General features: G+C 29.0%; 1 protein-coding gene across 4 annotated transcripts in view; it reads right to left on the bottom strand.

The window, feature by feature from the left end:
• Window positions 1–15,434, bottom strand: part of LOC136090455 (uncharacterized) — a 63,439-nt gene that overhangs the window by 35,387 nt on the left and 12,618 nt on the right. For all 4 annotated transcript variants that reach the window (XM_065817133.1, XM_065817132.1, XM_065817134.1 and 1 more), the window contains exons 2-3: window positions 13,098–13,128; window positions 5,208–5,473 (exon numbers count right to left, since the gene is read on the bottom strand). In XM_065817133.1, the coding sequence (XP_065673205.1) occupies window positions 5,208–5,473; window positions 13,098–13,128 (297 nt within the window). The remainder of the gene's footprint in view (window positions 1–5,207; window positions 5,474–13,097; window positions 13,129–15,434) is intronic.

The raw sequence follows: 15,434 nt of genomic DNA, 5'->3' as shown, positions 1-15,434 counted from the left end.
ATCTTTGCCAAGATCCACCAACTACAACTAAGGTGCGAGCTAAACTTTAGGGTTTTCTAACAATCTGGAATGACAGTAAAATCCAATTTCTTTTAACTATGTGTGTTAATTTACTGCCAATCGCATTAATCATCTGTTTCCATGCAAACTGATAAAATTAAAGTGGTTAATAATGTATTTCCTATTGAAAACATAGGATTGTTTGAATTTATTAAAAAAAAAAAGAATTTGAAAAACTCCAACATGAAAAATATTTGATTTAAAAAGTTACTGATAAGAAAGGCAAATACTTTTAAGGCTTCAAGCTGAAAAATTACAACAGGCCACTTAATTACATTAAATTCAAAAAAAAAAAGGTTTTATAAATGTGCGAACAGTTGCATTATAGTTCGCTATTATTTGTTCCAAAAGTTTTAAAATTTGAAGGATGGAGGAAGTCATGTTGCCAATGAAGATACTGGACAAAAAAGAAAAAGTAACAGTGGAAACAAAAAAGAATTCAAGTATCATGTTTTAATTGGAGAACAAGTACAGGTATGTGTGGCATTTCTATTAATATTTTTCAGAATATGTTTCAGAAAAGAGGGTTCGAAGAGTAAGGGTTTAAAAATGGATGGAAAGCACTTCTTTTTTAATTTTTTTATTTATTTTAGGTGCCCCAAGAAGTCCTAACGGCCTTGTCACAGAGCACCACGGAAGTGCATTTAACCAGGAAGTTTATGCCTCCTTCCTTACCGTGACGCGAAAATATGTCCAGAGCTCGTTTCGAACCTGGATCTCCTGCTTATAAAGCAAGCGTTCTAACCACTGCGCCACGGCCGCACTTAAAGATTTGAGAGGAGTACACACAAATTACATTACCAGTCATGATATACTAGCTAGGGTACTAGCATGCTCATGTAGACTCCTTTCCAAAAAACTCATCCACTATGGCGGTAAGGAAAGATATTTTTTGAGTGAAGGTTTGAACATAAAAACGATGTATGAATTATTCATGAAAGAAAATGAAGGGGTAAAGTTCAGTTACCAGTCCTATCATAATACTATAATAGTATATAAATATGTTTTGGGCAACATCAATGAGAAACCTGTTGCACATGCGAAGAGTTGAAGCTGTAGATAAAATCATCTTACCTTAATGATGCGACTAAGCAAACAGCAGTAGCTGAGTTAGCAGTACATAACCATATTACCAAACCATAAAACAAGATGTACAAGACGCTAAGAAAAAAAAATGTTTTGTACCTAGCAGTAGATTTTATTCACAATATCTCACTGCCCAAAATATCTGTGCATAAGCTTTTTTACTTTAAGCAGTCTTTGGTTAGAGTATTTTCTATTAAAGGTGTGAAGAGAAATGTTGCAACAATCAATCTTTACTATGAGGGGTAGGCTAGAAAGTTTCCAGATGAAACTTGTTCATTTCTTTTGCACTACCTGTCTACCATTCCTCAAAAGTATAATGAACTCAACTTTTATGCCAATAATTATGGGGGGCAAAATGAAAATCGTTGTTTTTCCAAACTCTTATTGGCGCTTACCGACAATAAGTGGATTAAAAATTATAATCAATTTTTTCCAATCAGAAAGCACAGCTTTTTGTCCTGTGAACATGACTTTTTGAATTTAAAAAAAGAGTTAAGAAGGCATAACAGTTTACAAGAAATAAAAAAAATTGACAGAGTGTTGAAGAAAGAAAAATTATATAAACTAGTAGAAATTAAAGAAAGTTTTTAGTGGTTGATGTAGAGAGCTCTACATCAACCACTAAAAACTTTCTTTGATTACTACTAGAGATCTGACTCACAATGTTAAAAATTGGTGGCCAGTCCACTATAAAAGAAACGTTACTATAGTCAAAACAATGAGTTAACCTAGAAACCAATAATCTTGGTTTGCAATAAGCAAATTTCACCATTTTTAATACAATTTTGACACCATAGGTCATGGGTCATAGAGCAGAATGCAAAGATGGTGAAGCAGATGATATTGGGGAAATGATTTAACATAGCTGATTTTTGTAATAGACCTAACACAAAACCAACTTTAAAAAAAAATGTTTTTTTTCTTTATATTTTTTTGTAAAATTTGTAAACAATTCATAAGTATACACTTTGTGAAGATTTATTGCAGTTTATGACATCGCTTTCTACAGTCCAAAATTAAAAATATAATGAAATAATCAGTAGTTATGTGTTAAATATTAAAAGGGCTGAAGTCTGCAGAGTTAATGAATTTATACGTTCTTTAAATATAAACTTAAAAAAATGTTTATTTTTAAAGTAAAAAACACTATCCCCCTCATAAAAAAAATTATTCAACCATTAACACAAATCAACTCAGGGTAGTGCAAAAGTTTACAAAGTTTACAAAAAAATAAACTCAATGTAAATTTAATTTTATCTAAAAAAATACAAAATATTGAGTTTAAACTTCTTTAAAAACTTAATAATCTTACAGTGGTGGCTCAAAAAATTAGTGCCACCATAAAATTTCCACATTTTTAAGGTTTAGGTGCCAAAATCGATGATTTTGGCATACATTGAATTTCTAACTCAATTGGTTCATGAACATTTAGGTATTTTAGAAAAAAAACAGTGATAACTTTTATATGTTTTATTACAAAAAAAAAAGATACACTTTAACATCTACATCGACATCAATATTTTGTATGACCACCTTTAGCTGCGATGACGGCTGCAACTCTCCTTGGCATGCTCTCTATCAAATTTAAGCACTGTTTTTGAATGTTTTTGTTATGGTGCCACACTTCAATTAATCTTTCAATTAATTTTTGTTTATTAGTTACCGAAATTTTTGACATTTCCCGCTTTAAAAGTTCCCATAAATTTTCTATTGGATTTAGGTCTGGTGAATTTCCTGGCCAGGGTAAAACAGTAATTTTTTTGTTGTCTAAATACTTAGATACGCTTTTTGCTTTATGGCATGGAGCCGAATCATGTTGAAAAATAAATTTTCCATCTTGAAAACACTCCTTTGCCCGAGGTATGAGGCGTTCCTGGAGAACTTTAATGTACTGATCCTGGCTCATAGTATTTTGTACAATATACAGCCTTCCTGTTCCCTGGCCACTTATAACAGACCACACAATTATTTTGAGTGGGTGTTTTACTCTTTGCACAAAACAGTCCTCATTAAACTTCTCGCCTTCTCTTCTTCTCACAAAATTGGTTTTATCCGTCATGATCTCTATAGTGGATGCCACAGTTTTTCCTCTTTACTGACAACAATGGTTCATTTTTCCCCATTTTTTTCTTAATTCTATCGACTGTTGCCCTAGAAACCTTTACACTCTTTGCTATTTGTCTATTAGAGCTATTTCCAGCCAATATAAGACCCTGAATATAAAACCCTGAATCAGTCCAATTAGAGATGGTGAAATATTCTTTTGTTTTCCCATTGCTTTAAAGATAACAAAAAAAGAAGTTTAGGTTATGTTGAAAAATAAATGTTTGAATAAATAGAGACAAAAAAATATATGATTTTTTAAACATTCAAATAGAAGAAGCACTTACCTTTGTTCAGAAAAAAAATAAATAATAATTTTCAGTGAAAAATATGAAAATAAAAGTAATTTGTTCTAAATATTGGACTAAATATTGCTGTCAAAAATCCACGTGTATTCAAAAAACTACCGTACAAATAACTCAAATGCTACTAACTTTATTACAATGCAATAAAATGTGTTGCCACTATGATAAAATAATGCCAAGATGTGGCGTAATCCATATTTGTGACATCTACAAATTGAAATCAAATAACTACAAACAATTTGGTATTTCAAATACATATTTTATGAAGAATTTAGGGCGACTCTAATTTTTTGAGCTACCACTGTATCTTATTAAAATCTTATTAAAAAAGAAGCAAAAAAATGAGATGAAATATTTTTAAATAATAATGAATGAAACTACAACTTTACCAGACAAATATTAAATAAACTGAATAACATGTCATAGATTTGGATTGCATAATTCAGTTCCGTAAAATCCAGATACACCCAGTCATATTTAACTGTGGTACATTTTAATGGATAACAATAATTAAATCAACAGATAAATTATCTGCTGATTTACTTTTTTTTTGCAACCAATATGCACAACCTTAAATTTATCAAGATTAAAAAACATGCCCAAATTTCTATTCCATTCAACGGCTTTGTCAATATTGTTTTGCAAGGATAGGGTTTTTATAATTTTCATTATTTTGTTGAAGCCCACATAAAAGTTTATATAGTTGTTTTCTGTTAGGTTATTTATGTATATCACAAAAAGTAAGGGCCCTAAAACAAATCCTTGAGGAACTCCATTCAGATCACTTTTTTCCATTCAGATTTTTCATGTCCAACTCTTTGTACATGCTAGATAGCCATAATTTGATCCATTCTAAGGCCATTCATTGTATGCCATAAGCTTTCAATTTATGTGTAAGTCTTTTTTGTGGTACCTGGTCAAAGGCCTTAGCTAAATCGGTATAGACAGCATCGACAAGTTGGGTATGATTAGCAGCCTCAGTACAAATGTTGCAAGATACTAACAGTTTCATTGTGCATCCTTTTCAGTATATGATTTTGAAAAAATTGTTTCTTTGCTTATAGGTAAAATATTAGGCAATAAAAAAGTCAAACTATTATTTGCTTTGGTGTTAACTGTTACAGAAGTTGTAAAATATGACAATAAAACTCTTTCATAAAATATAAGATATTTGAAAAACCTATAAATGAACATACAGAACATACTTTTTATAGTTATTCTTAGTAGTATATTGTATATATATTAGGTAACTTATAGATGTGCAGAGTTTGTAGAATATCAAAGTTTTAAATTCTATTTTTTCTACTAAATGTAAGCGCATATAATGTTTAAAGGAGATATGGAAACAGCTAAATTTTGGCAATGCAATTGTACATATAAGTAAATTCCCAGTCAATTTGAAAAACTAAAAAAGATTTATAAAGTTGGTAGAACTGCATTTAACAATTGGTTGCAGTTTGGTTTAAATGACTATGTAACTAAAGTATTTAAAAATTTGCTGTGAAATAAATAAATAAAATTTTTACAAAAAAATTAAAAATAGTCAAAAAAAACTAGAATCAGAATCTAAGGTTCTAATTTTTTTCAACTATTTTTAATTATTTTCTGGTCTAAAAAATAGCGCAAACACTAAGAAAACACTACAAACAATACCTGTTATTTTGCAACAAACAACCTTGCTTTTTGAATCTTGAAACGAAAACCTGAAATAAACTTTTTCCTCCTCACATATCAAACTTTCAACTTTGATAAAGATCTCATTATTCTTTTTTCTTGTCAAGTAATACGGAGGTGATTCCTTTATATTACTCATAGACGACCAATTATCATCTTTGAGGAGTTTAAATTCAACTAATGTACACTCTACATCTTCATGTAAATCAAATTTGAATATACAACCATATGGAATTCTTCTTTGGCTTTAAAAAAAGATTTTTTATTCAACTTATTTTAAAAATTGCAAAAATGCCACCAAAAATTTGAATTAAAGAAGTAAATGTTACATTTCTATTTTGTCTGTTTATAAAGAAAAACAAAAATGCATATATATATTTGCCACAAAGTTTTATTTGCAAATATTTAAAATAATTTTTAAATTTATTTTATTTAGTATCATATTTTTTAGTTCAAAAAAAATCTTTTAAATCTAGAATTAAAAAATAATAAAATTAAATCCCTCTGTTTCTGCTGTAAACTTTTCAGTCACATAACTTTATAAAACTTTTTAAAACAGTCAAATAACCTTTAAATTTTTCAACTTAATTCAACTTTTTAATTTTTCAACTTAATTTTCAACATAATTTTTCAACTTAACATATACAGCTCGCGGAACTAGAAAAAATGAGGTCGGCAACAATTTACTGACTTTAATTTTTAAGAGGTATAACATATGACAGCAAAAAAAAAATTTTGATAAAAAAAATTTAACATAAACCATAGAAACAAGGCCGGCAATTTTTTACCAACACCAAATACTTCTAGGTTTGCAGTTAGATTGGCTTTGCAGAATGCCAATGTATGTATATATAAATATACAGCTTCTAACTTTTAGGGCTATACTGTAAAATTGCCTAAGTTCGGTCACTTTAGCTTTGAACATTTTTTTATCACACATAAATAAAAAACTTCAATTTTTTTTCCTGAAACATACAGAAAATTATATTGATAAATGATATTGTAAAAACAATAAAAATAAAAAAAACAACTAGTACTCAATATTTAATTTAAAATGAAAACATCTACTTTGACCAAACTTTCAACCATCTCTCCTTTCAACAGCCTCTCTAACTTAACGTCACAAATAATGAAAACTAATTTTAAATGTTGTCTTATTGTAAAATTATGATATAAGTTCAGGTAATACCAGTAACTAAGGAGGGTGTCGCTCCGGGCTCAAAAAAAAAAGAGTATTTTGGGGCACCAAAGAAAACAAGAAGGAGCACATAAAAAAAGCCTTTTTAAATATAAGTAGTAGTATTTTTAATTTTTTTTGTAATTAGTCAACTATTTTATTACTTTGGCCATCATCACATTTGTCACTTTTCAATAAAATTAAAAATATATTTTTTAATTAATTTAAAAAAGTTTTTTCAATTAACAAAAAAAAACACTACTTTGCTTTAAAAGAGCTTTGTATATTTATTGGCAATTCGTGCACGTATCATTGACCATAGTAGAACAGCAAGATCCACACAACCAATCGTCACAGGATTCACAATGCATCCATAATTGTTGTTGAGCTGTATTTTATCTCAAAAAAAAATGTCACAAGCTTGACATTTTTTTAGAACTCAAAGAACCATCCAGTTAGTTTTGAAATTATGAACAAATTTTTTATTCAAAGAAATTATCATGGTGTGTATCCATTATAAAAATGTCAAAATTTACTGGTAAATTTACAGGTAAAGGTTACCTGTAAATTTTACATTTGCAACACTTATCAACATTTCACAATATTACTGCTAATTGTCTCGTTCATTGTTTATTCTTGAATGACAGAAGTTAAAGTATTTCACTAATTTTTATAATTTTTATAATTTTATAATTTTTCAAAATTTATTAATTTTTTTTTTGTTGTAAATATAATTAATTTGGTGATTCTTAATAATACTAAGATTAAATTTGATCATTTATTATAATAATTTGCTTATTTTAGATTTTAATAGTATACAATTTTTCAAATAGCTGTATTGCTAAAGAATTATTTTAGCAGGTTGCATATAAACATAATGTTTTCTTTTTTATAGGTTCATATTTACAAACTAATTACAAATATTAATTGAGAAAAAAAAGTTTGTAAAATTTGAGTTTAGCATGCTTTTTTTATATTTTTTCTTAAATGACCAAAGTTACATCGTGACCAAACTTAGGCAATTTAATGGTATATGTATATGTGTGTGTGTGTACAGGCTTTGGCAGAAATGGCGAGTGTCAACCATCCCCACTTTTATCTCCGCGTAAGTTAGTTTACAATAATGAAATAAAGTTCGTACAAAAATACAACTTTTTTTTTAACAGCAAAATTTGAACTTTTTTTAAGTTAGTCATTTTACATAAAAAAAATTAGTAAGAAACGCATTTAAAATAAAATGTTGCTTAAATAAGTATTAAAAAATTATGCAATAATGGAAAAAAAAGCAAAAATATGTTTCTTCATTATTAAAATTTTTTTGAGATTCTTTAAAGTAAAAAGGTTTGTGAGAGCATTAGTAGTTTTAAAAAAGCTATAAAAATTTTATATCTTTATTCAAAAACTTTTTTAAAATAAAATAAAATTTTTTATCATAATATTTTTATAGTAATCATAATATTTTAATATATATAGTAATCATTATTAATACATTATTAATACATTAATACAATTAATACATATAGTAATCATAATATTTTAATATTTTAGACGTGTGATTCATTAGAATTTATTCCTCAATTAGAGTTGATTGAATGACGAGCGTTACTCATCATTCAATGAAATCTAATTCTTTTACTGTGACTGTACCTAAGTGTTCCAAAAGATTTTAATTGTCAAGTTTTTCCTCAACATCAGTTTTTTGGATTTCGCTCCCTTCATTTTGTTTTCCTGATTCATATAATTTGCAATCTTTTAAGCCAGCTGTTAATCGTTATCCCACCTTATAAACTTAATTTTTTTCTTCCAGTAACTTCTAACCCTAATGGTGGCTGCTTGCAGCCTTGTTAGAAGTAAAGATATTTTTAAAGAAAAAACAGACACAACTAGTTTATTACCAATTTATGAAGTTTAACAACAATAATTAAAAAAGACATTTATAATGAGCATAGTTATGGTAAACAATTAAATATAGCTATGGTAAACAATTAAACAACAAAAAATCCCTTGAAATATTGTGATTAACATTCAAATGTCGGAAATCCCTTAGTTAAGCAACATAAATTATTTATTTGCTTTTTTGCGCTTGTCACAATTACGTCTGAACAGCAGTTGATACATCTCAAAGTAGTATGTCTAATGTGAGGCGCTCTCCCACAGATAAAATAAACGTTTATTTGATCAGGAATTTTAGTCCAGATCTAATAAACTATGGGGTTTTAATTAAAGAAATTTTGGGAAATTTTTTTATGTTACAATATAAGTAAAAAATAATTTTCTACACGCCACTATACTGAAGGAACCAAATGTTTAACAATTTGCAAGATCAAAAGTTTAGTCTGTAGCGACAGTAGCATTTCATAAAGATGCTTTTGCATCAATTTGAAATGTGTTATCTGTTGTCTTCAATAACTTGTATCAGTTCTGCATTTCTGATTCATTTTTTGTAATGGATTGATTAAATGTGCTCATAGGAGCAACAGAACATTCAGCAGTGTCATAGATAACTTTCATAGGTTTAGCAATTCCTTTAGTATCATGAAATTCAGCAATTTCTTCCCAGGTAACAGTTCCAAAAAAATTAATACATTTAGCCAAGGTGAGTGCAAAGCAACAGTTGATGATGATGTCACAAGATTTATTTACAAGCTTGAAGGTTAACTTCTTTTATTTCATGAAGTTACTTCTTTTAGCTACTTCTTTTTCGACCTTGAAATTTTAAATTCTAAAGCAAAATTAAGCTTGGCCAACACTTCTTAGTGTAGATATACCTTTACAATATGCAATATTGTAAAAGTATATCTACACTAAGAAGTGTTGATATACCTTTACAATATTGTAAAGGTATATTATGTGACTGCTTGTAATCTAGAGAAAATATCGTGCCAGATATACCTTTCCAATATGCAATATTTTCTCTAGATTACAAGCAGTCACATAACTAGCAATTCTATTAGCATTGGACTTTGTATCTTCAGAGTTAGTGCTGTCTCTCATCATTTTACTATCACCATAACCATAGATAACCATAGGTGGTTTCTCACTTGATGTAAATTTCTGGCAAATGTGATTTTCAGTTAATGAACAGTGGTAGATGTGATTGTGATGATTGTTGCTCTTGACAATGATGTACTTTGGAGGTCCTCTCCACTTTCTCTAGCAATTGCAGCAACCAAAATAGAGAATTTTTTTTTAGATAAATTGATTTGATCGTGCATGGATAAAACACCTGGAGAAAAATCTTCATTGAGAATATATTACTTTTTCATTTTAAGGACTTTGTTAAGCATTAGACAATTAGGTTAACAGTTTTTTTTATAAACCAGAATTTCCATTTTGTAATCACCACCATCATTTGGAACTCTTTTTTGACTTATGTTTCAGTATCACTATCAAGATTAAATTAGCATAATGACATTATTTGTTTGTTGTCTTCTTTTTGCCTCATCCTGCTATCTTTTTAGTTCCGCTTGTTGACCCTCTGTTGCTTGTCCTTCTTGTTAAGATAACTTAACATTTTCTCTAACAATCTTTATTATACAAGCATTCTGTTAGTCATCCAAAAATATCTTATCTTCATCAATTTTAATTAGCTTGTTAGCATCCTTGTGTGAAATGTCAAACAGTAATTTGATACTAAAATCTTTTTCTCTAGCAACCTGTGACTCACTGGCTCTTTCTTAATTCTATTTAATTAAATTATATTCATCAACGCATGCTTTTACTTTTAATACAATATGGGGCTGGTAAGTTATTGAAGTTTTCGCTTTGTTCCAGATTTGAGCTAAATCATTAGACATTGTTTTTGCACTGGCTGGAACTGTTTGCAACAACAGTTAAAAAGTCACTTTATAAATTTTTCTTAAATCTTCTTTTTCATCTGTAAATAGAAAGTTTTCAATTCAAATTATCTACTATTAGTAAACTATCTTTCTTTATGTAGGTTTTATAATGAAATGGTGGTAATGACATGGTCGTATTAGTGGTTACTAATAATAATGAAAATGAATTAAAATCTCTATATGTATTGGTTGCTAAAATCGAGTGCAGTTGGTGCCCCAGTTTTTACCTCTGCGGTTGAGAAACTGATAATCATTGTGAAAAACTTAAGTAAGACAAACATTTTTTAGAATGCAACCAGGAAAAAATTTGAGGTTATACCATCATTAGTGTTTATCTAATAAAAATATATATAAAGGTAATGCTAAATCTAATTTATGCTAGGTCTGATTTTGTGACATTCATCAAATAGCTCTACTTATTTAGGTATAGTTGAGATAGAGATAATGTAAAAGACCATGCACTTGTTTTGCTGGTTTGATGGGCCCAAAAACTGTTGATGCCAACAATACCATTAATGCAATTATTTGTGTTTTAAAGTAGCATATTTCTCTAAATGCATAATAACCAGATTCCTTAATTTAGAAGTACTCTTCAATGTTCACTGCATCATTAAGTACTTTTTTTAAGAACTTAAGGATGCAGCAGTTATTGAAATAACACATTTGTAATGAGAATCTTTTTAGACTTCATATACATTAAAAAATATTATTTTAAGTACACTTTATTTATTTAATTAGTTGTTTACTAATCCACTTTTCCACCTATTAGTAATACATGTTTGTCATGAGTTAAACAGTCTTTTAGATATTTAGTTTTTTTATTATTTTTGTTGCCCACCAGTTTCTCAGTTTTAACAAATTTTTTATAAAATTACATTTTAAATTGTAAAAATTTAACCTTTTTAAAATTTATATCTATTTCTATTTTATTTCTAAAATGTCTACTTGTATTTATATCTGTCCTCCCTGGAAGGCAGGTAAACTTAAAGAATTTTAATGGCATCCAGACATTACTTATGTGTATTATCTGAAATCCCTAAGGAAGAAAACTAAAATAGTTTTTCAACACTTTTATATAAAGGTTTAAAGTTATAAAGGCTTTGTTTTATATTTTTAGTTTTATAAGGTGGCCCTCATTAACTATCAGAAATTAACCCTCATAAATTGTCATTAGGTTGTCATTTGCCGGAAATTTACATCAAGTGAGAAACCACCTATGGTTATCTATGGTTATGGTGATAGTAAAATGATGATAGTTATGTGACTGCTTGTAATCTAGAGAAAATATTGCATATTGTAAAGGTATATCTGGCACGCTTAAGAAGTGTTGGCCAAGCTTAATTTTGCTTTAGAATTTAAAATTTCAAGGTCGAAAAAGAAGTAGCTAAAAGAAGTAACTTCATGAAACAAAAGAAGTTAACCTTCAAGCTTGTAAATAAATCTTGTGACATCATTATCAACTGCTGCTTTGCACTCACCTTGGCTAAATGTATTAATTTTTTTGGAACTGTTACCTGGGAAGAAATTGCTGAATTTTATGATACTAAAGGAATTGCTAAACCTATGAAAGTTATCTATGACACTGCTGAATGTTCTGTTGCTCCTATGAGCACATTTAATCAATCCATTACAAAAAATGAATCAGAAATGCAGAACTGATACAAGTTTTTGAAGACAACAGAAAACACATTTCAGATTGATGCAAAAGCATCTTTATGAAATGCTACTGTCGCTACAGACTAAACTTTTGATCTTGCAAATTGTTAAACATTTGGTTCCTTCAGTATAGTGGCGTGTAGAAAATTATTTTTTACTTATATTGTAACATAAAAAAATTTCCCAAAATTTCTTTAATTAAAACCCCATAGTTTATTAGATCTGGACTAAAATTCCAGATCAAATAAACATTTATTTTATCTGTGGGAGAGCGCCTCACATTAGACATACTACTTTGAGATGTATTTTTGTTGTTTAATTGTTTACCATAGCTATATTTAATTTTTTACCATAGCTATGCTTGTTAGAAATAAGTCTTTTTTTAATTATTGTTGTTAAACTTCATAAATTGGTATTAAACTAGTTGTGTCTGTTTTTTCTTTGAAAAATATCTTTACTTCTAACAAGGCTGCAAGCAGCCACCATTAGGGTTAGAAGTTACTGGAAGAAAAAAATTAAGTTTATAAGGTGGGATAACGATTAACAGCTGGCTTAAAAGATTGCAAATTATATGAATCAGGAAAACAAAATGAAGGGAGCGAAATCCAAAGAACTGATGTTGAGGAAAAAACTTGACAATTAAAATATTTTGGAACACTTAGTAAACCCAAAAAAAGAGAGATAGTTTACTAATGTTAATTAACATAATAAGTTTCGAAAACAGGCTTTAATGAATGTGTTACCATTAACAAAGATAACATTCAAAAAAAAAAAAATCCTTATTAAGAGTAGAACTGAACGCTAAAGTTTAGAACTAATAAACAATACTAATAATTATTGGATAAAACAAAGATACCATCAAACCATTGTTTGTATCAAATAAACATCTTAAACAACCAACATAAGAAAATGCATTTTAAATCAGTCTAATTGAATTTAAATAGTCAAAATAAGAAAAAATTTGAAATAAAGATAAATAAACTGTAAAATTACTGAAAATATGCCCAGTTTTCTGCTTGAAACAAAAAAATGCAAAATAATTGGAAATATTGATTATATATTTAATTTAATATTAGTTTTAAATACTTTAAGTTTATATACTTATGTGTTAACCTAACCCAAACCATTTGACTTTTTTATTTTAGTCATTAGCTTGCAGCTAATAATACTAAGAATAAATAAAATTAGAATACTTACATATTTCTTTTTGAATCAAGTTCACCTGAATCTAAAACAAGTTACAACATAATTATAATTAGTTAACAAAAAAGTTTCTATTATTAAATAATTACTACTTTATTTGAATTTAAAATGTTTTTTTTTTTACATCTAAAAAGTCTTTGTCTTGTGCCAGATTCTCTTTCTTTTTTTGACTTTTGACTTTATGTTTATTTTGTTAGAAGTTTAAGTTGATTGGGTTATCGTTACAATTTTAGGTGAGTGAATCCTCTATGATGTATGTGTGATATATACATGCATATAAGAGAGAGTTATAAATATAAAGCATGCATAACATTGAGCATTGGATTGATTTTAACCTGATTGAGATTAAGATAGCAAACTAAAATTATTACTTTTAAACTAACATATTTTTGCTTCTTGAAGTTATTTTTGGTGTGAATATAAAAACCCCTAACTAATAAGAATCTGGGGGACAAGAATAATTACAAAGCATTAGACCATTTTGTTTTTTGACACTAATTCAACCACTAATTTATTGTTTTAGTTATTAAACTTTTTTAAGGAAACATCATCATTGGAAATTACAAAAGAGTATGAAATTAGATTTCTAAGCATTATTGGAAGCCTATATTCAACTTGCTTTATTATATCATAAAGGTTACTCTTTGTCAACTTTGGCAATTGCTAATAGTATACTATCTGAGTACTATTTAGGCTTTGAGTCAAGTTCTTTAAAAAATTTAAAAATGACTAAAGTGCCAAAAACTATAAAACACAAGAAACCATCGCTATCACCAAGTTCTCCAAACCTATCATTCACTAATATTCATGGTCTTCAAAGTAACTTTTCTTCTGCTCAGTCTTATATCTTGCATAGTTCACAAGACCTACTTGCTCTTTGTGAGACTAATTTCAGTCTTCAACTATCAACAGCCTTCAACTGTCTCATTTTGTAATCTTAGTGTTTATGGTTATCTTCTTTTAATTCACAAAGACTCCAATAGTCACATGCTTGGCCTTTGCATTTACATTCGTAAGAATTTACCTATTTGTCGGGAAACTAGGTTTGAACCCACTGACTATTCATTTACGTGCTTTTGTTTAGCACCATTTTCTTTGTTCTATATTGATCTTCTTATCTTAAGACTGCAGTCTTTTCAATGTTATTTCTGATCATATCAACCAACCCCTCTCTCTCTAACCATCAGCCAATATCGCTGTTGTTCGTGGCATAAATGCTCATTACACTGAATGGCTTGGTTCTAGTGTCAGTGACTTTGCAGGCGTTAAGGCCCTCAACTTTTGCCTTTCTCAATCTCTAACTTAAGCAGTCAATTTTCCAACTCACTTTCCAGGAAACCCGAAACATTTACCTTCTCTACTCGACTAATGTCTAGATTCTGATCTAGTCAGTGCTCAGTTTCTTTACATTCACCCGTAGGTGCTTCTGATCACATTTTGGTCTCTCTTAAACTATTATCTCATTCTTCTTTATCATCAGAATCCCCTTACCATAGTACTTCTTACAACTACCTAGCTATCCTTAGGTCATAAAATCTTGTATTTCATCTCAAAAATTAGGCTCTTGTGACTTCTTGAAAATCTTTACCAGTATCAATAACAAGGGCAAATCTGTTATTCCCGCCTCTCCTGTATGGTTCAGATTTTGTCACCTGATCTAAAGACAAAGCTGAATTGATTGCTAAGAACTTTTCATCAATATTATCTCTTGATTCCACTAGGGGCGTTCCACATGATATACCCAACAAACAGGTTGATCCAATGCTTGACATTTGTATCACTCCAGCTTCTGTATCTAAAGTGATTTCCTGCTTAGACTCTTCTACAGCTTGTGGTCTGGACAACATACCTGTCATAGTCTTGCAGAAGTGTTCTTGGGTCAGTTGTTTCAACTTTCAAAACTATTTAACAAGTGCTTATCAAAGTCTTGTTTTCCAGCCGGCTGAAAAGCAGCATCAGGCTTAGGGTTAGGGGTTAGGGTTATTATACTTATTTTCAAAAATTCTGGAGAGTTAACTGACTCGTCTAACTATCGTCCCATTATTCTTCTTCCTACCATAAGCAAGGTATTTGAATCTTTAATTAACAAACACTTAATCTCTCTTCTTGAATCTAATAACTTTCTAATCATCAATATGGATATCGATCATCTTATTTTACAGCTGATTTGCTAACAAAAATAAGTGATAGGTTTTATTGTGCATTAGATAGAAGTGGAGAGGTTAAGGCTATCACACTTGACATTTCTAGGGCTTTTGATAAAGTTTGGCATGCTGGTCTTCTCCATGAGCTTTCTTATTAAGGTGTATCAGGTAACATCTTTAAGATTAT

The sequence above is a fragment of the Hydra vulgaris genome, chromosome 14, assembly GCF_038396675.1.
Source record: "Hydra vulgaris chromosome 14, alternate assembly HydraT2T_AEP".
Lineage (NCBI taxonomy): Eukaryota > Metazoa > Cnidaria > Hydrozoa > Anthoathecata > Hydridae > Hydra > Hydra vulgaris.
This window is presented reverse-complemented; position numbering and strand designations above follow the sequence as displayed.